Consider the following 17,023-nt stretch of genomic DNA (forward strand, 5'->3'; position numbering starts at 1 on the left):
GCACTCCAGCCTGGGTGACAAGAGCGAAACTCCATCTCAAAAATAATAGAAGACATTGAGATGCCAGAAGCCTGTTTCCACGGGTGTAGCACACCCGTCACCTCCAGCATCGTGAATGTGAGATGCAAACAGTCAGCTGTATGGGCCACTGTCATCGTCACCACTGGAAGGTCGTGTGGGAATGGACGTGCTAGGGCGGCGATGGGCAACTCCCTCATCTGGAGCAGAAAACTCCCTTGTCTGGAGCCAAGTCCTGGGGAACTGGTCAAGAACACAGGTAGCTGGGGGCTGCCTTTTTTTTTTTTTTTTTTTTTTTTTTTTTTTTTTTTTTTTCCAGTTCACCGCAACCTCCGTCTCCCAGGTTCAAGCAATTCTCCTGCCTCAGCCTCCCGAGTAGCTGGGATTATAGGCATGTGCCACCATGCCCGGCTAATTTTGTATTTTTAGTAGAGACGGGGTGCCTCCATGTTGAGGCTGGTCTCAAACTCCTGACCTCAAGTGATCCGCCCGCCTCGGCCTCCCAAAGTGCTGGGATTACAGGCGTGAGCCACCGTGCCCGGCTTTTTTTTTTTTTTTTTTTTCTTGAGACAGGGTCTTGCTCTGTCGCCCAGGCTGGAGTGCAGTGGTGAGATCACAGCTCACTGCAGCCTCGACCTCTTGGGCTTGGGCGATCCTCCCACCTCATCCTTCAAGTGGCTGGGACTACAGGCACGTACCACACCTGGTTTAATTTCTTGTAGAGATGGGGTCTCACTATGTTGCCGAGGCTGGTCTTTAACTCCCAGACTCCCAAAGTGCTGAGATTAAAGGTGTGGAACCACTGTGCCCGGGCCCCAGGGCTTTCAGAGCCACATCTGGCTGTGTCTGTGAAGGGGCCCCAAGGTCTTCCTTCATGAGTGCTGTGGCCGCTCTGGAGTTCATGGAGCGAACTCGTGATGAAAGCGAGGCGGGGAGGGGCGTGGCTGCCGTGGGCTGCCCTCCCGGGGCTGCATGGAAGGCAAGGCTCTGTGCCCTGGGACAAAGGCGGAGACAGAAGAGGCAGAGCCAACTCATGCTTTAGTGTTTTATTTCCTCAAAGGAGCCACGCCATTGGCCCTCCCAAATACCTCCTGGCATCCTTCCAATTTCCACCACTCCCAACCGTCAGATTCCATTCAGCTTCCTCCAGCCTGAAACCAACCACTTTTCACAAGCTCAGACCTTCCAAACATTTTAAAAATGAATAAATGTTAAATACCAACTTTCGCTATTACAGAAAGGGGCAGCTAGAAAAGTTTAATTCTACTCTGTGCACAAGACCGCGACACCCCGCTCGTAGAAGCTGCGAGGATCCTCCTTTGTAGCAATTTCGAAGTCGACGGTGAAGATAAGGTCTGCACGGGTGAAGTTCAGGTAGACAGGTAAGGTCACCTGCAGGAGAAGCAGAAGGGTTTACTGGTGGCTTAAGGGAAAAGTAAGAAAACTGGAAGACTGCCCGGGACAGCTGATGGGGCCCTGGCAAGGAGAGGTTTGGACAGGTGCGAAACGGGTTTCCTCTGTGAACCTCATTTCCCGTTCCAAGTGGAACCCAGGCACAGAAGAGGAGCCGCCTCTGCCCTTGTTACCGCAGGGGCCCTGCAGAACGCCCGGGAAAGGCAGCGCCTCCTTACCACACTGGCCTTCTTCTCGGTGTTCGTCTGCTTGACCCAGCGCAGCTGCGTCAGGGGAAGGGCGGTTGAGATGGCGTTGGACAGTGACAGCTTGTTGTTGTTGCACGTGGCCCCTTGAAGTTTCAAACCTGTGAGGCGGAAGCCAAAACCCAGGCTGAGGTGAACACAACAGCCACACAAACGCCGGTCACAGGGCGCCCAGAGGCTGACAAACACGGCGGCTCCACCCGACCACCAGCCGGTCACCTTAAGTGCATGTATCTGGGAACAATGGTCTCAGGCCACCGAGGTCACCTGCAGAGAAGAGCCAGTATTTTCTGTGAGACTCCACTTACCCGTGACTCCAAAGCTGCAAGCGTCAAGGGTGGCGCCCTGTGAGGTGGTGACGTTGACTTCCAGGCAGAGCTCCTCCAGGGACCAGCTGTTGGCCTGGGCCACGTACTGCCTGGTGGCAGTGATGTACGCCTCAGGCACGAACAGGCCACCCAGGCACACGTGGATGTTCTGTGGAAAGCAGCAGCCCCCAGGGGAAGGAGCTCAGGTCAGACCTGGGCCCTGTGTGTGTTCCCAGAGCCATTCCCACCCCAGCCCAGGACAGCTGCTGACAACCCCAGACTCGTCAGGAGCGCCTTCACCTTTAGCTCCTTGGCGCCACCAGACGCAGCCGCCAGTGAGATGTTCTGCAGCTGTTTGATCCTCTCGCTGAAGTCGGACACCCACTGGATGACAGTCATGCCGGCAGGCACCGTGTAGTGGGACCAGCTCCGAGGCAAGATCCCTGCAGCCAAGGCACACAGAGCCCAGGGCGTCAGCTCTCACAACTCCCCCAGCACAGATGCTCCAGCATCCTGGCTGCCCACACGGGCACCTGGCAGCTCCACCTACTGCCTTTCCCAGGCTGCGCTTTATGCCCCTGGTGCCGCCCTCACCACATCTGCTCTAGCTCAGGCTGCTCCAGAGCGCCTCAGAACCATGCAGTTTCTAGGGTCAAGTTAGTCCAGGTGAGTCTTTCTGGAGGACCATAATCACGTCCAAGTAAAACCACGGCTAGACACTCATGTCACACAAGTGGCTCAATGTTCCTGGCGATTAGGGCTTTTGGGGCAAATAGGAGGATGCTGGGGGCTCCCCACAACTTTGGATGAGCCCCCCATGCCCGCCTGCCCCTGCTTTTCCACTGTCCTGGGGGACACCTATTCTTCACAGGCCGTAACCTACTATCGTCTGTCACCGTCCTGGACCACCACATTCCCCATTCACTCTCTTGGAAGACCCCTAAAAAACTGTAGAAGTTGTGTAAAGATTTTGGTCAACATTCAGTGAACCAGCACAGAAGAAAAACAAATTCTTCAGCATTTCTAAGCCCCTCCCCTCCCCCCACCCACCTCGAGGGTGAGAGCACAGAGCTGCTCTCGGAGGGAGGCCCCCGCAGGCCTGGCTGTCCGCACGTGGTGCTGCGTGGCTGGGCTGGGTCGTGGCCCCAGGCCAAGGTGCCCTGCCGGAGGCCACACCACGAGTTCGGCCTCTCACGCACCTTTCACCAGCTCGTTGATCAGCGTCCGCAAGTAGTTGGTCTGCTTCTTCTTTCCTTCGCACACCTGGACGACATCCGCAAGGTCCTGGCGAACGTCCTGAAGCAGCTTCGCGCCCATTTTCACTTCTCTCTCAAAGAACCTGAACAAAGGATCCTAAAATCGTTCAAAAGGGTGAAGAGAAGTTAGGAAGAGGCCCTTTCTCCAGCGGAAAGGCCAAACAGAAGTAACTCGGCCTCCGGGCAGAGCCCCAGGGCTTCCGACCTGTCCAGGGTCACGGACAGCTTTGGCAGAGCGTGACTTGGAACCGAGCTTGTGTGAGGCCGAGGCCCCTGCCTGAGTCGCAGCTCTCGGGCTCTCTAGGGAGGAAGGGCTGCGGCTGCTCGCTGTGGAAGCTGTCTGCCTATCTCACAGTCTTCTGGAGTGTTTTCAGTCCATTTCAAAAGGGCCAACTCATCTTGCCCAATGCCTGGGCTCAGCTGGACACCTGCCCTGAGGTGACACCGGGGTGAGCACATTCCGTCCGGCATGATGGAACCAATGGTCCACGGAACAATGGTCCGTGACCATCCCCAGCACGTGGGACCTTGAGACCCGGCCGGCCCACCACCCTCCCAGCTACCTTGATATTCTCCACGGTGCGCTTGAGGTGGCTCAGCGTCTGGGGGATGAGGTGGAGCCAGTTGGATGCGGTGGTGTGCAGCGTCCGCATCCAGGCGGGGCGCCCGTCGGACGTGGAGTCTGTCCTCGTCTTCTTCTCGGTCTCTGCGTAGGCCAGGTCGTCCTCGTCCTCCAACATCTGCATCTTCAGCATCTTGCTGATCATGTCCACACCTGGGCCACAGTCCCACAGTTGCAGCAGGAGGGAGGGAGGGGACGGGCAAGAAATCACAGAGGGAAAAGGGACTTGAATGTAAAGGCCACATGGTGAGTCCACACTGGGAACTGCAGCAATCTGGAAGGTGCTCAGCCGTGTGTGTGTGTGTGTGCGCGCGCGCATACTTTTTTTTTTGAGACGGAGTCTCGCTCTGTCACCCAGACTGGAGTGCAGTGGCGTGACCTTGGCTCACTGCAACCTCTGCCTCCTGGGTTCAAGCGATTCTCCTGACTCAGGCTCCCAAGTAGCTGGGATCACAGGCATGCGGCACCGCGCCTGGGTAATTTTTTCTTGTATTTTTAGTGGAGACGGGGTTTCACCATGCTGGCCAGGCTGGTCTTGAACTCCTGACCTCAGGTGATCTGCTCACCTCGGCCTCCCAAAGTGCTGGGATTACAGGCATGAGCCACCACGCCTGGCCAGTCATATATGTTTTTAAAGCACAGACAATGGCCTGACCAGAAAGCTAAGGAGACAAATACAGAAGAAGAATTGTTACCAGGTCAAGTACATGACTATTAAAGCTGACCCAGCAAGACAGCCACAGGGGCTCACGCCCACAGTCCCAGCACCAGCAAGACAGACACAGGGGCTCACGCCCACCAGCCCCCCCCCCCCCCCCCCCCCCCCCCCCCAGCACCAGCAAGACAGACACAGGGGCTCATGCCCACAGTCCCAGCACCAGCAAGACAGACACAGGGGCTCACGCCCACAGTCCTAGCACTGTGGGAGGCTGAATTGGGAGTATCTCTAGAGCTCAGGGGTTCAAGATTAGCCTGGGCAACATAGTGAGACCCTCATCTCTACAAAAAATTAGAAAGGCAGATGTGGTGGTGGCACCTGTGGTCCCAGCTACTTGGGAGGCTGAGGTGCGGGGATTGCTTGAGCCCAGAAAGCTGAGGCTGCAGTGAGCTCTGATTGCACCACTGCACTCCAGTCTGAGTGACAGAGCAAGACTCAGTCTCAAATTAAAACAAAAAAACGGAATTGGCAGCCTGAGTCCAAACACTCAAGGAAGGCTCTTCAGGACCCTGGGTTTGGGTTCACTGTGAGACCTGGGCCAAGCCCCAGCCTGCTTTGAGCCCGACCATGAATGAGTGCGTGCTCGAGAGGGGCTCCAGGAGGGGGTGCCACCTGCCCTCTTAACTCAGAAAACTGGTCACCATAGTGTCCCTTGGCCTGTGACTGCCACCATGTGGCTGGGATTACCCCGAGCCTTGTAGTGCCTGCAGTGTGCTCTGGCCTCCCCCAGCTCGCCTGGCTTTCCCTCCTGATTCTGTCTTGTTAACCAGCTCTTAGCTTCAGCAACGCCCTTGTTTTCTTAGCTTTTTGTGACTTTTTCCCATAACAAAAAGTTGAGATTTGATCAGCTGCTGTCAACCCGTGTAGTGCTTGCAGGCTTTGTGAAGGCCAATTGCTGGGCCCGTCCCCATTCCTGATAAGAGTGCGTCTGGGCAGGGCCTAGGAACCTGCATTTCTTTCTTTTTTTTTTTTTTTGAGACGGAGTCTCGCTCTGTCGCCCAGGCTGGAGTGCAGTGGCGCCATCTTGGCTCACTGCAAGCTCCGCCTCCCAGGTTCACGCCATTCTCCTGCCTCAGCCTCCCGAGTAGCTGGGACTACAGGTGCCCGCCACCACGCCCGGCTAATTTTTTTTTGTATTTTTAGTAGAGATGGGGTTTAACCGTGTTAGCCAGGATGGTCTCGATCTCCTGACCTCGTGATATACCTGCCTTGGCCTCCCAAAGTGCTGGGATTACAGGCGTGAGCCACTGTGCCCGGCTGGGAACCTGCATTTCTAAGAAGTTCTGGGGAGGCTGCTGCTGCTGGTTTGGGAGCCACACTGTGAGAGACACTGGGTTAGAGAATTTCTTAGCTCCCTTCTGGCTCACAGCACTTGAAGTCTTAAAAAACATCTTGTAAGTGAAAAGGAAAAAAAGACTGCTCAAAAATTCTAGGCAAGATGAATGGTTTTAAAAAATCACTTAATATCAGGTACTTTTCAACTCTTGAAGAAGAAAAAAGGAACTGATTTTCTTTTTATTTTTTGAGACAGAGTCTTGCTCTGTTGCCCAAGCTGGAGTGCAATGGCGTGTTCTCAGCTCACTGAAACCTCTGCCTCCCAGGTTCAAGAGATTCTCCTGCCTCAGCCTCCCGAGTAGCTGGGATTACAGGCAACCACCACCACACCCAGCTAATTTTTGTATTTTTTGTAGAGATGGGATTTCACCATGTTGGTCAGGCTGGTCTCGAACTCCTGACCTCAGGTGATCCATCCACCTCGGCCTCCCAAAGTGCTGAGATTATAGGCATGAGCCACTGACCCGGCCTTTTTTTTTTTTTTTTTTTGAGACAGAGTCTCACTCTGTTGCCCAGGCTAGAGTAGAGTGATGCGATCTCGGCTCACTGCAGCCTCCACCTCCCAGGTTCAAATGATTCTCCTGCCTTAGCCTCCTGAGTAGCTGGGATTACAGGTGCCTGCCACCATGCCCACCTAATTTTTGTATTTTTAGTAGACACTGGGTTTTGCCATGTTGACCAGGCTGGTCTGGAACTCCTAACCTCGAGTGATCTGCCCGCCTCGGCCTCCCAAAGTGCTGGGATTACAGGTGTGAGCCAGTGTGCCCAGCCAGTAACTGCTTTTCAATATGAGGTGAAAATCTAAACGTTATTTCTAGGTTCATTTACATAAATATCAAGCCTTTTCTCTAGAACTGAGTTGATGCTACAGAAAAGATCCCTGTTAGAGCCAGTTCTTTCCTCTGCCTCCCCTCGGAGTGGAGCTAGCAGCAGCTGGAGACTGGCAGGAAGGCCGAGGCTGACAGCCACACCCAGCATAACCAGGGAGGGCCCTGGGACAGCAGAGCACACTCACCCTGCATGTGGGGACTGTCGCCACCGACCCCTCGTGTGAGCAGGACCCTCGCCACCCACCCTGCGTGTGGGGAGGATCCTCGTCGCCTACCCTGTGTGGTAAGGAGGACTCTCTCGGCGTTGTTGGGCAGGCCCAGCCAGGAGGGCGTCTGGGTGTCGGGGAGCAACTCCACCCACTGCACAAACTCCTCTCGCCTAGAAAACCAGTGCATTTGGAAATGATGTCAGTGGTCACCTCTGAGTGACACCAGATGCCCTGACGTCACAACTGTCTCCATTCCAGCAGGCAGCAGCATACCTGATGCCATCTGGCATTTGAATGTCTTTATGCCCGTCGACCTTGCACGCCAGCTTAAACTCACTGTCGAAACTCCTGGTTGTGAACAGGCGCTCCAGGAAGGTGTTGAGCAGACGCTGGTCAAACTCGTTGTCCACGCGCCCACCATAAATGGACTGGGCCATTAAGGTCTTTAGTGCAGACCACGGGATCTTATCCGGTGAGATGTTCTGCCTGCCCTGGGGGAGGAAAAGCAGGGTTCGTGTGTGTGGTTGGAGGCGGGCAGGCCCGGGGCTTCCTTTCGAAGGGCACAGCTTTCCTCCTCACTCCCCATGGCCAGCTAGGCTTTGGCGGTCACGAGGGGTCAGCTTGCTCTTCCATGCTGAGTCTGGCCTCTCAGCACCACGCCCTGCAGCATCCTTCCCAGGTACACGTCTGCTGCCTGTCCTGGCATGGCCCACACTTGCCTTGGCCGTGTCATCCAGCCACGTGTCCACTGTATCGCAAGCTGACCGCAGGTCAGACTCTCCAAATTCATACTTCTTTGACCACCCCAGTGGTGCGTATCGTAAGCGTTCTTGGATGATCGCATGGAACCAGGCCAGCAGGAAGTACAAGCGGGCACGCTCGTTGGGAGACTGGTGAGGAAAGTGACCAAGCACAGAGTCATTAGAAAACAGCACTTGCCAAGAACGGTGCAGATGCCAGGTCAGCCAAAGCTTTACAAAGAGCTCTCCACATCGTGACGATGGCAGCAGATTCACACGAGTACTGTTGCTAGGAGAAAAGTATGCCAACTTTTCTATTAATAGACGTGTCATCCAATGAGACCATCAGAGAATTTATTCAGCTAGTAAGAAATCTAGAGAAGACAGAGTTTCTAAGAATGTCAGAAAAGGTGGATGTGGCACAAAATAGAACAGAATTGACAGAACGAAACCCCTGCCACAATCCCCCTCCACTCGCCCAAGAGTTTCGGTCTTCACTTGGCGCCTGGGAGGGCTCTGCTTGGTCTCGGGGGCCTGTGCCGGGGGAGAGGAGATTGCCTGCCACCTGGGGACACAACTCTGAGTCCCAGCTTCTCCGTGGGCATCTCTGCTCCTCTGGGACCTAATCACACCCCATAATCAAACATGGCTTTTATTTTTCAACCTGCTCACAGGAAAGAAATTTTATATAGAGAGACAGGATCTCACTACGTTGCTCAGACAGTTTTTTTTTTTTTTTTTTTTTTGAGATGGTGTCTTGCTCTTTTGCCCAGGCTGGAGTGCAGTGATGTGATGTCCGCTCACTGCCAACCTCTGCCTCCTGGGTTCAAGCGATTCTCCTGCCTCAGTCTCCCCAGTAGCTGGGATTACAGGCACCCACCACCACGCCTGGCTAATTTTTTATATTTTTAGTAGAGACGGAGTTTCACCATGTTGGCCATGCTGGTCTCGAACTCCTGACCTCAAGTGGTCTGCCCACCTCGGCCTCCCAAAGTGCAGGGATTACAGGAGTGAGCCACCACACCTGGCCTGCCCAGACAGTCTTGAACTCCTGGGCTCAAGTGATCCTCCCACCTCGACCTTCCAAAGTGCTAGGATTACCAGTGTGAGCCACGGTGCCCGGCCATGGAAGGAAATTTTACCTACAACTGAAAAGCAAAAGCAGCTGTGCAGTTCACCACATGGCACTTCTGGGGGGCCCAGGGACCCACTTCTGCATTTGGTGATGGGACTGGGCTTTGGCTTCTACGGCGAAAGCATACCAGGAGGACAAGGTCCTTACCTTGCATATCCGTGAGACGGGAATGCTGCTGAACGTCCTCAGCATGTTGGCCTTCACCCCTGGCGGTGGCTCAAACACAAAGATGCGACCCGCACGGAGCAGATTCACAGGCACCTAAGGGAGAGCGCCATTCCCGTTATGGCTCGGGTGTGGATGCGGGCGCCTGTTCAATTCCACCACACACGTGCCGACAGGACAGTGCCAGGCCAGCCTGCAACGTCTCCACTCCTTCAACCACCCACCTTGGGGTTTATCTCCATGGTGAGGAAGAGTCGGAAGCAGGCATGCGGCTGTAGGGAATGCAACTTCTTCTCCAGCTGCATCAGCCACCCTGGGGCCAGATGCACATTCTTCAGCATCACCCACCTGCATACACAAAGTGAGAGTCACACAGCACGCCAGGCTGCCTGCCTGAATGCCTGGGGACTAAGGCTTTCTTCAGCCAAAGCGAACAGGCCTACCTGCCCGATTTCACAGCGGTGTTTATTGCCTTATCTGCTTGGTTAAAGCCTTCTGCAGAGCCTGGTGCAGGGAAACTTAGTGTTAGCAGCGGCAGCCTCTGACATCAATGCCCACCACGAATCCTGCCAGGGCTCCAGCCCATGAAGCCCATCAAGCATCCTTACCGATTGCAATTGAAGTGATCTGCGTGTTCTGCTCGGCTGCAAGGTCCTCGACATGCCCACTGGCATCGTAACCAGGCACAGAGCACATTAAGACAGGAGTGTTGGGCTTCACCTGCAAACAAAGAAGGCAGAAGTTATTGCGGTGCCAGCAAATAGTGTGCACCTGTCAAGGGAAAGGAGAGCCCCGAGTGAGGGGCCTGAGATGTTCTTTCTGGGCCCAGAGGTGTGGGCACCATGCAGCCAGTAGCTGAGAATCTGCAGCGAGTTCCTGGTCTTAGGAGACTGTAGCCCGGAGTGAGAGCAGATGCCAGGGCTGCTGCCAGCTGTGGCTAGGGAGGTGGGCATGGAGTCTCTTGGGAAGCCCGGGCTGTACCAGGACATTACCTCTGTGCCCACAATGTGGGTCAGGTCGAGCGGCTGCTCCATGATGGACATGAAAGACTCCCCAAGGTTTGTTGAAACAAACATGTGGGCCATGGCCAACAGGCGATCGGGCCGGAAAGCCTGGATCAGGAGCAGGCGGTGGATGGCCTGGCCAATGGGTGCTGAAACAGGTACAGAGGGGTGGGTGCTGGGTGGAAGCGTGGACTTGGAGACGTCCTCCCCTGCCTGGACTGTTCTTCCCAAAGCACCCACTCAGCAAACGCTCAGCATTTCAGGATCAGCTCAAATCCGGAAATTCAGCCACATCTCCTGTGCCTTCCGTGAGCCCTCTGGACACGCCTGTGAGAACACCTTACTATCTGGATGTATCCGTAGGACAAGGTGCCGTTTGCTGATTTTTAAATTACTACACTAATACCTGCTCACTTCCTGAAGGTACTCAGGAAGGGGGCTCCAAGCTCTGCCCTCCACAGTCTGACACTTCCTGTCAGCCTGGCTAGCCCAGGGTCTGGCCTCACACACTAAAAAATGGCTGATGGCATTCCATTCCTGTCTGCAGCATGAATATAGCCAGTTAACTCCTTACCATTAGGCCGGAGCCCCCCATCTGGTTCTCTTGTGGTCTTTAAGCATGAGATGAATAGGAATTGGAAATTTCTGATTTACTTCTAAGCCAACACCTACCTAGAAGCGATCTCCTTAAGTGGTTTCCTTAAAAAGTTTTAACACTGAAATATTTATCTTGGGAATCAGTGACCATTCATTCAGAGACAGGTCTCTGTCTGCTGCCCAGGCTGGAGTGCAGTGGCGCGATCACAGCTCACGCAACCTCGACCTCCCAGGCTCAAGTGACCTTCCTGCTTTAGCCTCCCAAGTAGATGGGACTACAGGTGTGCACCGCCACGCCTGGCTAAGGTTTTATTTTTTGTAGAGATGGGGCCTATGTTGCCCCGGCTAGTAACTTTGTGTTTTTTGAAAGCATCCCTTTAAGCAGCAAAACCCAACTTTACATTCAGGTCCAGAAAGAAAAGCACAGCGGGGCTTACTTGCAGGTGTTTCTTCACTCCAGAGGTAGGGCACGGTCTGCTCCGGGGAGCTGCTGTCCAGCCAGATGCCAAATTGCTGTGGAGACAACAGTAGAAGCACCCATGGCGCAGGGCTGGCCTCTGGGGGCAGCAACCCACGACTGACGCGAGAGTCTGACGCGAGAGCGCAGACACAGGATTCTGGGTTTTATACAACATGCGATTCCTTCTATTTCCTGGGAAAAAGCCAACATTTTTCACTGGGAACATTCAAAAGAACAATCACCTCGTCTGCCTGAACCTTTGCAATCAAGTCCTTAAACGCGGGAAGGCAGCTCAGCCTCACCACCGCCTCCGCCTGCTCCACGGTCAGGCCCTGGATCCTGGGGGTGGAGCCAGCACTCAGGACAATCTCATTTCCTCTCAAGAAGTGCTGGAATTCTGCATCGTAGGTGGGCTCCCTGCAAAGGGTGCAACAGGTTAGCTAGGGTCTCTCACGTTCATGCCCACTGTCACTAAAATAACAGTTGTGATTTAAAGAAGAGAGAAAACAGGCCAGGCAGAGTGACTCTATCACTTGAGGTCAAGAGTTTGAGACCAGGCTGGGCTGCCAACATGATGAAAATCTGTCTCTACTAAAAATACAAAAAAAATTAGCTGGGCGTGGTGGCATGCGCCTGTAGTCCCAGCTACTCAGGAGACTGAGGCAGGAGAATTGCTTGAACCTGGGAGGTGGAGCTTGCAGTGAGGTGAGATTATGCCACTGCACTCCAGCCTGGGCAACAGAGGGAGACACCGTCTCAAAAAATAAAGAAAAGAAAAAATAAAAGCATGTATCTGATCATGAAACCCTTGTGGGCCACCAGCAATATGGCATCCTCTTGTGGGCGTGAGTGCTCTTACCCCACGGTGCCCTTCAGTTTGATTCTCGCCAGCAGCATGGCAAAGGTGATGTGGTCCTGATGCAGCATGCCTCGAGCCACTCGGTTAAAGGCCACCTGGGACAAGAGCAGGAGACGATGTTGTTCCATAACAGAGGCAGCACCCTGCTTCCCCCCGCTGGGGAGCAGCTGAGGACCTCACTCTACCTGGAAGAGGTCCTTCGTTATAATGGACAGGCGCTGTGTGTGGTCGGTGACGCCCTTCAGGTTCGGGTTCTCATATAAGACGTTGTGATAAATGTCCAGGAAAAACTGGAGGGAGTACTGGTACAAGAAGTGTATCTGAAAGGAAGCAGTGGGCAGCCGTGAGCAGCTCCGCCAGCACCCCGCTGAACTTCTGCGCGGCCACGGAGCTACTGTGCGGGGCCCTGGCAGCCTCTGTGTGGCCAAGGCACCCACCTGCTTGAGGGACTCCATGGTGAAGTAGATGCTGCTGCAGGCGGTGGAGAGCGGGAGGTACTGCTGGGACACGGTCTCCACCTCCTGCATGACAATGTCCGTCTCCTCGACTTTCCTGGTGACCTCCGCAGCCTCTCTCTTCAGGTTCTCCAGAGTGGTTATGATCGTGTCGTCATCCAAAATGCGCCCTTTCACCTCGTTCAGAGCTTGTAGTAGAGATTTTTCCAGCTGACGCAAACGGAGCTGAAATTCCCCTTAAATGAATAAAACATCCAGAGTTTGCAATAATCCTTCAAAAGGTATGCTCTCAGAAGGGTGTGCCACAAACGTGGAACATCCTAGTCACTTAAAAGTTCAGCCCCTTCACCTGCACCAACCATCTAAAAGCCACAGGTCCAGATCCTACCTTGAAGTTTAAGAAGATCAGATCGTTTCTCGTCCACATCAGGTCTTTCTGCTTTAAGTACTTCATTTAGACACTGGCTTTGTAAACTGCTACGCGTAACTGTGAAGTTTACAAAAGTAACCCGGGAACAGAGATCTGGTGGGAACTCGACCTGCCAAAATGGGTAACAGAACAGTCTGTCTTAATCCAGCTTCAAAACCAAATCCTGCCAGATTTCCCTGGGGAAGGGTCCCATTCCTTACAGTTGGATCCCGGGTGGACAGGAAGATGACAAACGATGGCGACAGGTCTATGTCCTGGTCCCCAAGGGTGATCAGCACTCTCCCCCCTGTTCGCCGCACTTCACGGTTCAGCACCGGGTTCAAGACTGGGTCGTAGCTTTCCACATCCTGCATTCCACACAGGTGGAACTTGATGGTCAGGGCTTTCTAACTCTATCTTCACCCAAATGCTATGTTGCTGTCCTACTCTAGATAAGCATGCCTTTCCAAAAGCCACCCGCCACTTGTGTATGGTGGCCACTAGCTATGTGTGGCTACTTACATTTAAATGAACTAAAATTAAAAACTCAGCCAGGCGTGGTGGCTCACGCCTGTAATTCCAGCACTTTGGGAGGCTGAGGCAGGCAGATCACTTGAGGTCAGGAGTTCGAGACCAGCCTGGCCAACATGGTGAAACTCCGTCTCTACTAAAAATACGAAAGTTAGCTAGGGGTGTATGACACATGCCTGTAGTCCCAGCTACCTGGGAGGCTGAGGCAGAATTGCTTGAACCTGGGAGGTTCAGACTGGGGGACAGAGCAACACTCTGTCTCAAAAAAAAAAAAAAATAAAACAATTCCTAGTCACACTAGCCCTGGGAAGTGCTCAGTAGCCCCCTGAGGCTAGTGGCTACCACACTGGACAGTGTGGACCATAAGGCATTCCTGCCCCTGCAGAAAGTTCTGGGGACAGTGCTGACACAGACCCTCTGAATGGGATTTTTCTTCATGTCTTAAATTTTTTTCAATTTGCATAATGAATTCATCTCATTGCAAACCTGATGCTTCCTAGTGACCTTACATGCTTTATTTAAAAACAAATTTTTAAGTTCAGGAATACAAGTGCAGGTTTGTTACATAGGTAAACTTGTCATGGGGTTTACTGTACAAATTATTTCATCACCCTGGTTATAAGCCTAAACCTCCATGCTCTGAAAGGTCCCAGTGTGTGTGGTTCCCTCTATGTGTCCATGTGTTCTCATCATTTAGCTCCCACTTCTAAGTGGGAACATCTGGTCCTTGGTTTTCTGCTCCTGCACTAGTTTGCTGAGGATAATGGCCTCCAGCTCAATCCATGTTCCTGCAAAGGAACATGTTCCTTGTTCTTGTTTCTTGAACATTTTTCTTGTTCTTTTTTTTTTTTTTGAGACGGAGTCTCGCTCTGTTGCCCAGGCTGGAGTGCAGTGGTGCGAACTCGGTTCACTGCAGCCTCCGCCTCCTGGGTTCAAGCAATTTTCCTGCCTCAGCCTCCCGAGTAGTTGGGACTACAGGTGTGCACTGCCACACCCGGCTAATTTTTGTATTTTAAATAGAGACGGGCTTTCACCATGTTGGCCAGGGTGGTCTTGATCTCCTGACCTTGTGATCTGCCTGCCTTGGCCTCCCAAAGTGCTGGGATTACAGGCATGAGCCACCACGCCTGGCTGTTTCTTGCTTTTTATGGCTGTACTGAATATATATATATATATATATATATATATATATATATTTTTTTTTTTTTTTTTTTTTTTTTTTTTTGAGATACAGTCTCTTTCTGTCTCCCAGGCTGGAGTGCAGTGGCATGATCTCGGCTCACTGCAACCTCTGCCTCCTGGGTTCAAGTGATTCTCCTGCCTCAGCCTCCCGCGTAGCTGGGACTACAGGTGCCAGCCACCTCAACCAGCTAATTTTTGTATTTTTTGTAGAGACGGGGTTTAGCCAGGCTTTTCTTGAACTCCTGACCTTAGATGATCCACCCGCCTCGGCCTCCCAAAGTGCTGAGATTACAGGTGTGAGCCACCTTGCCTGACCACTGAATAGAATTTTAAATGCAAATAATGATTCTGTTGAATGTATCTATTATAGAACCACCTCAAAGCTTTATCCTTCTGATACAAAATGAAGTCTTACAAAGTTGAAAACTAAATGCAGCCCCGCAAAAGGAATTCACTCTTGAATGCAGTGTTTCAAGAATTCAAAGGCCAACACCAACCTGGACCAGAAGGGGGTTACCGAATCTCAGTGCACTCTCTAAGTTCTTCCTGAAGGCATCATCCAGGAAGCTGGTCCGTGTGATCTTACGATCCTTATATTCATTCATAATGAATTCTGTGGCCTGTCCAGAGGGGTCAATGATCAGCGGATACCTGAGGATGAGGCCACAGAAGAGAAGGTTGAAACACCGAATGGGGAAAACACAGGATCACGGTTAGCTGAGTCCCTGATGAGAGACCCTGACAGGCTGTTACCACCACCCCAGAGTGCTTTCTGGAGACGTTTTCAGGTTGACCAATAAAGCTTACATGCTTAATGCTAACATCACCTCATCCTTTTGAAGAACTATCAGCATGAGGAGGTAGCTTGAGTCATACACCAAGAGGGCCATAGTTAAAAATCTTTTTCCTTCTGGGACAATCATCCCTCTCAGCATCCTGCACTGTTAGAATAGCTTTTTCATGTTTACGATCCTTCTAGACAGCAGGTATCAACACCAATGCTGTAGCAGCATCAAGGGATTAACATTAATAAACAGAATTTAAATTGCCAAGGACCGTATCAAATTACAGACACTACCTCATGTAATCCTCATAACAGCCCTATGAGGCTGACACTGTTAGCAAACCATTCTACAAATGAGGAAAGAAGGGCACAAATAAGCTAATGTGATCTACCTACGGTCTAGCCAGTTAAAACATTAAAAAAAAACCCAACTGGTAATATACACACAAGCTTCTAGAAAACTCAAACTACAAAAGGGCATATGGTGAGAAGAACCATGCTGCCCTGCCTTTCTGACCCTATTCTTTGGTTACCAAAGTCCCTTCCCCAGGTGATGGCTTTTACCAGTTTTTCATCTGTCTTTACAGAGAGGGTCTAAGCATTTACAGACACATGTGTCAGTGTGGGAGTTGTGGCCCCAGGGGAGGACTCTACCGTCCGCTCTGCACCTGTCCAGCCTGTATTCGAATGTCCTGTGTTGGCAAAGACTACCCAGCACCACGGCGTGGTGGGCCCTCAGGAGGGCCATCTGAGTTATCTCCAGTCTTCAGCTGGTACGCACTTGGTACCTACACACATTTTGTACCTAGGCCAGGCTACTGTTGAATGAACACCTAGAAGTGGAACTGCTAGGTCAAAGGGTCATTTAGGCAAATCCAGCCCTGCGCACAGGCTGTACTGATTGATTCATACTCTTGTTGGCACCACCCGGTGAGACATGGAGCCCTCTCGGCACCTAGCCCATCTTCACTGCAGTTACGTCCCATTTCTTATTCTGTCCTTCCTAAACAGAAAAACAGGTAGCACTTCCCCTTTAACTAGCTATTTTCAGTTCTTGTAACAGAGGAGGACTGTTTGAACGTCCACCCCCAAACACAACCCTGCCAATCCATTTTATTTTTATTTTTTTTGAGACGGAGTCTCGCGCTGTCACCCGGGCTGGAGTGCAGTGGCACCATCTCGGCTTGCTGCAACCTCCGCCTCCCAGGTTCAAGTGATTCTCCTGCCTCAGCCTCCTGAGTAGCTAGGATTACAGGCGCCTGCCACCACGCCCAGCTAATTTTTTGTATTTTTAATAGATATAGGGTTTCACTATGTTGGCCAGGCTGGTCTCAAACTCCTGACTTCGTGATCTGCCCACCCCGGCCTCCCAAAGTGCTGGGATTACAGGTGTAAGCCACCGTGCCCAGCCTATTTTTGTTTTTTTTTGAGATGGATTCTCGCTCTGTTGCCCAGGCTGGGGTGCAGTGGCGTGATCTCGGCTCACCGCAACCTCTGCCTCCTGGGTTCAAGAGATTTTCCTGCCTCAGCCTCCTGAGTAGCTGGGATTACAGGTGCATGCCACCACGCCTGGCTAATTTTTTTGTATTTTTAGTAGAGACAGGATTTCACCATGTTGGCCAGGCTGGTCTCAAACTCCTGACCTCACATGATCCACTGCGCCTGGCCCCTGCCAATCAATTTTAGAAGGTTACAAGAAGCATTCACTGCAGAATAACCCAGACACTTGACAATAAAGAGAACAGCAC

The 17,023-nt window shown here is 52.4% G+C and overlaps 1 protein-coding gene across 1 annotated transcript in view; it reads right to left on the reverse strand.

Annotated features, from left to right (window-relative positions):
• Positions 1–1,049: 1,049 nt before the first annotated feature.
• DYNC1H1 (dynein cytoplasmic 1 heavy chain 1) overlaps positions 1,050–17,023 on the reverse strand; it is an 88,642-nt gene continuing 72,668 nt past the window's right edge. Inside the window, exons 57-78 of the mRNA XM_003276164.4 lie at positions 14,989–15,142; positions 13,000–13,146; positions 12,758–12,908; positions 12,352–12,605; positions 12,100–12,234; positions 11,915–12,009; positions 11,298–11,472; positions 11,033–11,108; positions 9,987–10,147; positions 9,603–9,714; positions 9,438–9,498; positions 9,219–9,342; positions 8,977–9,090; positions 7,674–7,844; positions 7,228–7,445; positions 7,021–7,124; positions 3,804–4,015; positions 3,184–3,337; positions 2,285–2,427; positions 1,985–2,153; positions 1,650–1,777; positions 1,050–1,410 (exon numbers count right to left, since the gene is read on the reverse strand). Of these exons, the coding sequence (XP_003276212.1) occupies positions 1,282–1,410; positions 1,650–1,777; positions 1,985–2,153; positions 2,285–2,427; positions 3,184–3,337; positions 3,804–4,015; positions 7,021–7,124; positions 7,228–7,445; positions 7,674–7,844; positions 8,977–9,090; positions 9,219–9,342; positions 9,438–9,498; positions 9,603–9,714; positions 9,987–10,147; positions 11,033–11,108; positions 11,298–11,472; positions 11,915–12,009; positions 12,100–12,234; positions 12,352–12,605; positions 12,758–12,908; positions 13,000–13,146; positions 14,989–15,142 (3,187 nt within the window). The 3' untranslated portion in view covers positions 1,050–1,281. The remainder of the gene's footprint in view (positions 1,411–1,649; positions 1,778–1,984; positions 2,154–2,284; positions 2,428–3,183; positions 3,338–3,803; positions 4,016–7,020; positions 7,125–7,227; positions 7,446–7,673; positions 7,845–8,976; positions 9,091–9,218; positions 9,343–9,437; positions 9,499–9,602; positions 9,715–9,986; positions 10,148–11,032; positions 11,109–11,297; positions 11,473–11,914; positions 12,010–12,099; positions 12,235–12,351; positions 12,606–12,757; positions 12,909–12,999; positions 13,147–14,988; positions 15,143–17,023) is intronic.

Source organism: Nomascus leucogenys, chromosome 22a (assembly GCF_006542625.1).
Source record: "Nomascus leucogenys isolate Asia chromosome 22a, Asia_NLE_v1, whole genome shotgun sequence".
Lineage (NCBI taxonomy): Eukaryota > Metazoa > Chordata > Mammalia > Primates > Hylobatidae > Nomascus > Nomascus leucogenys.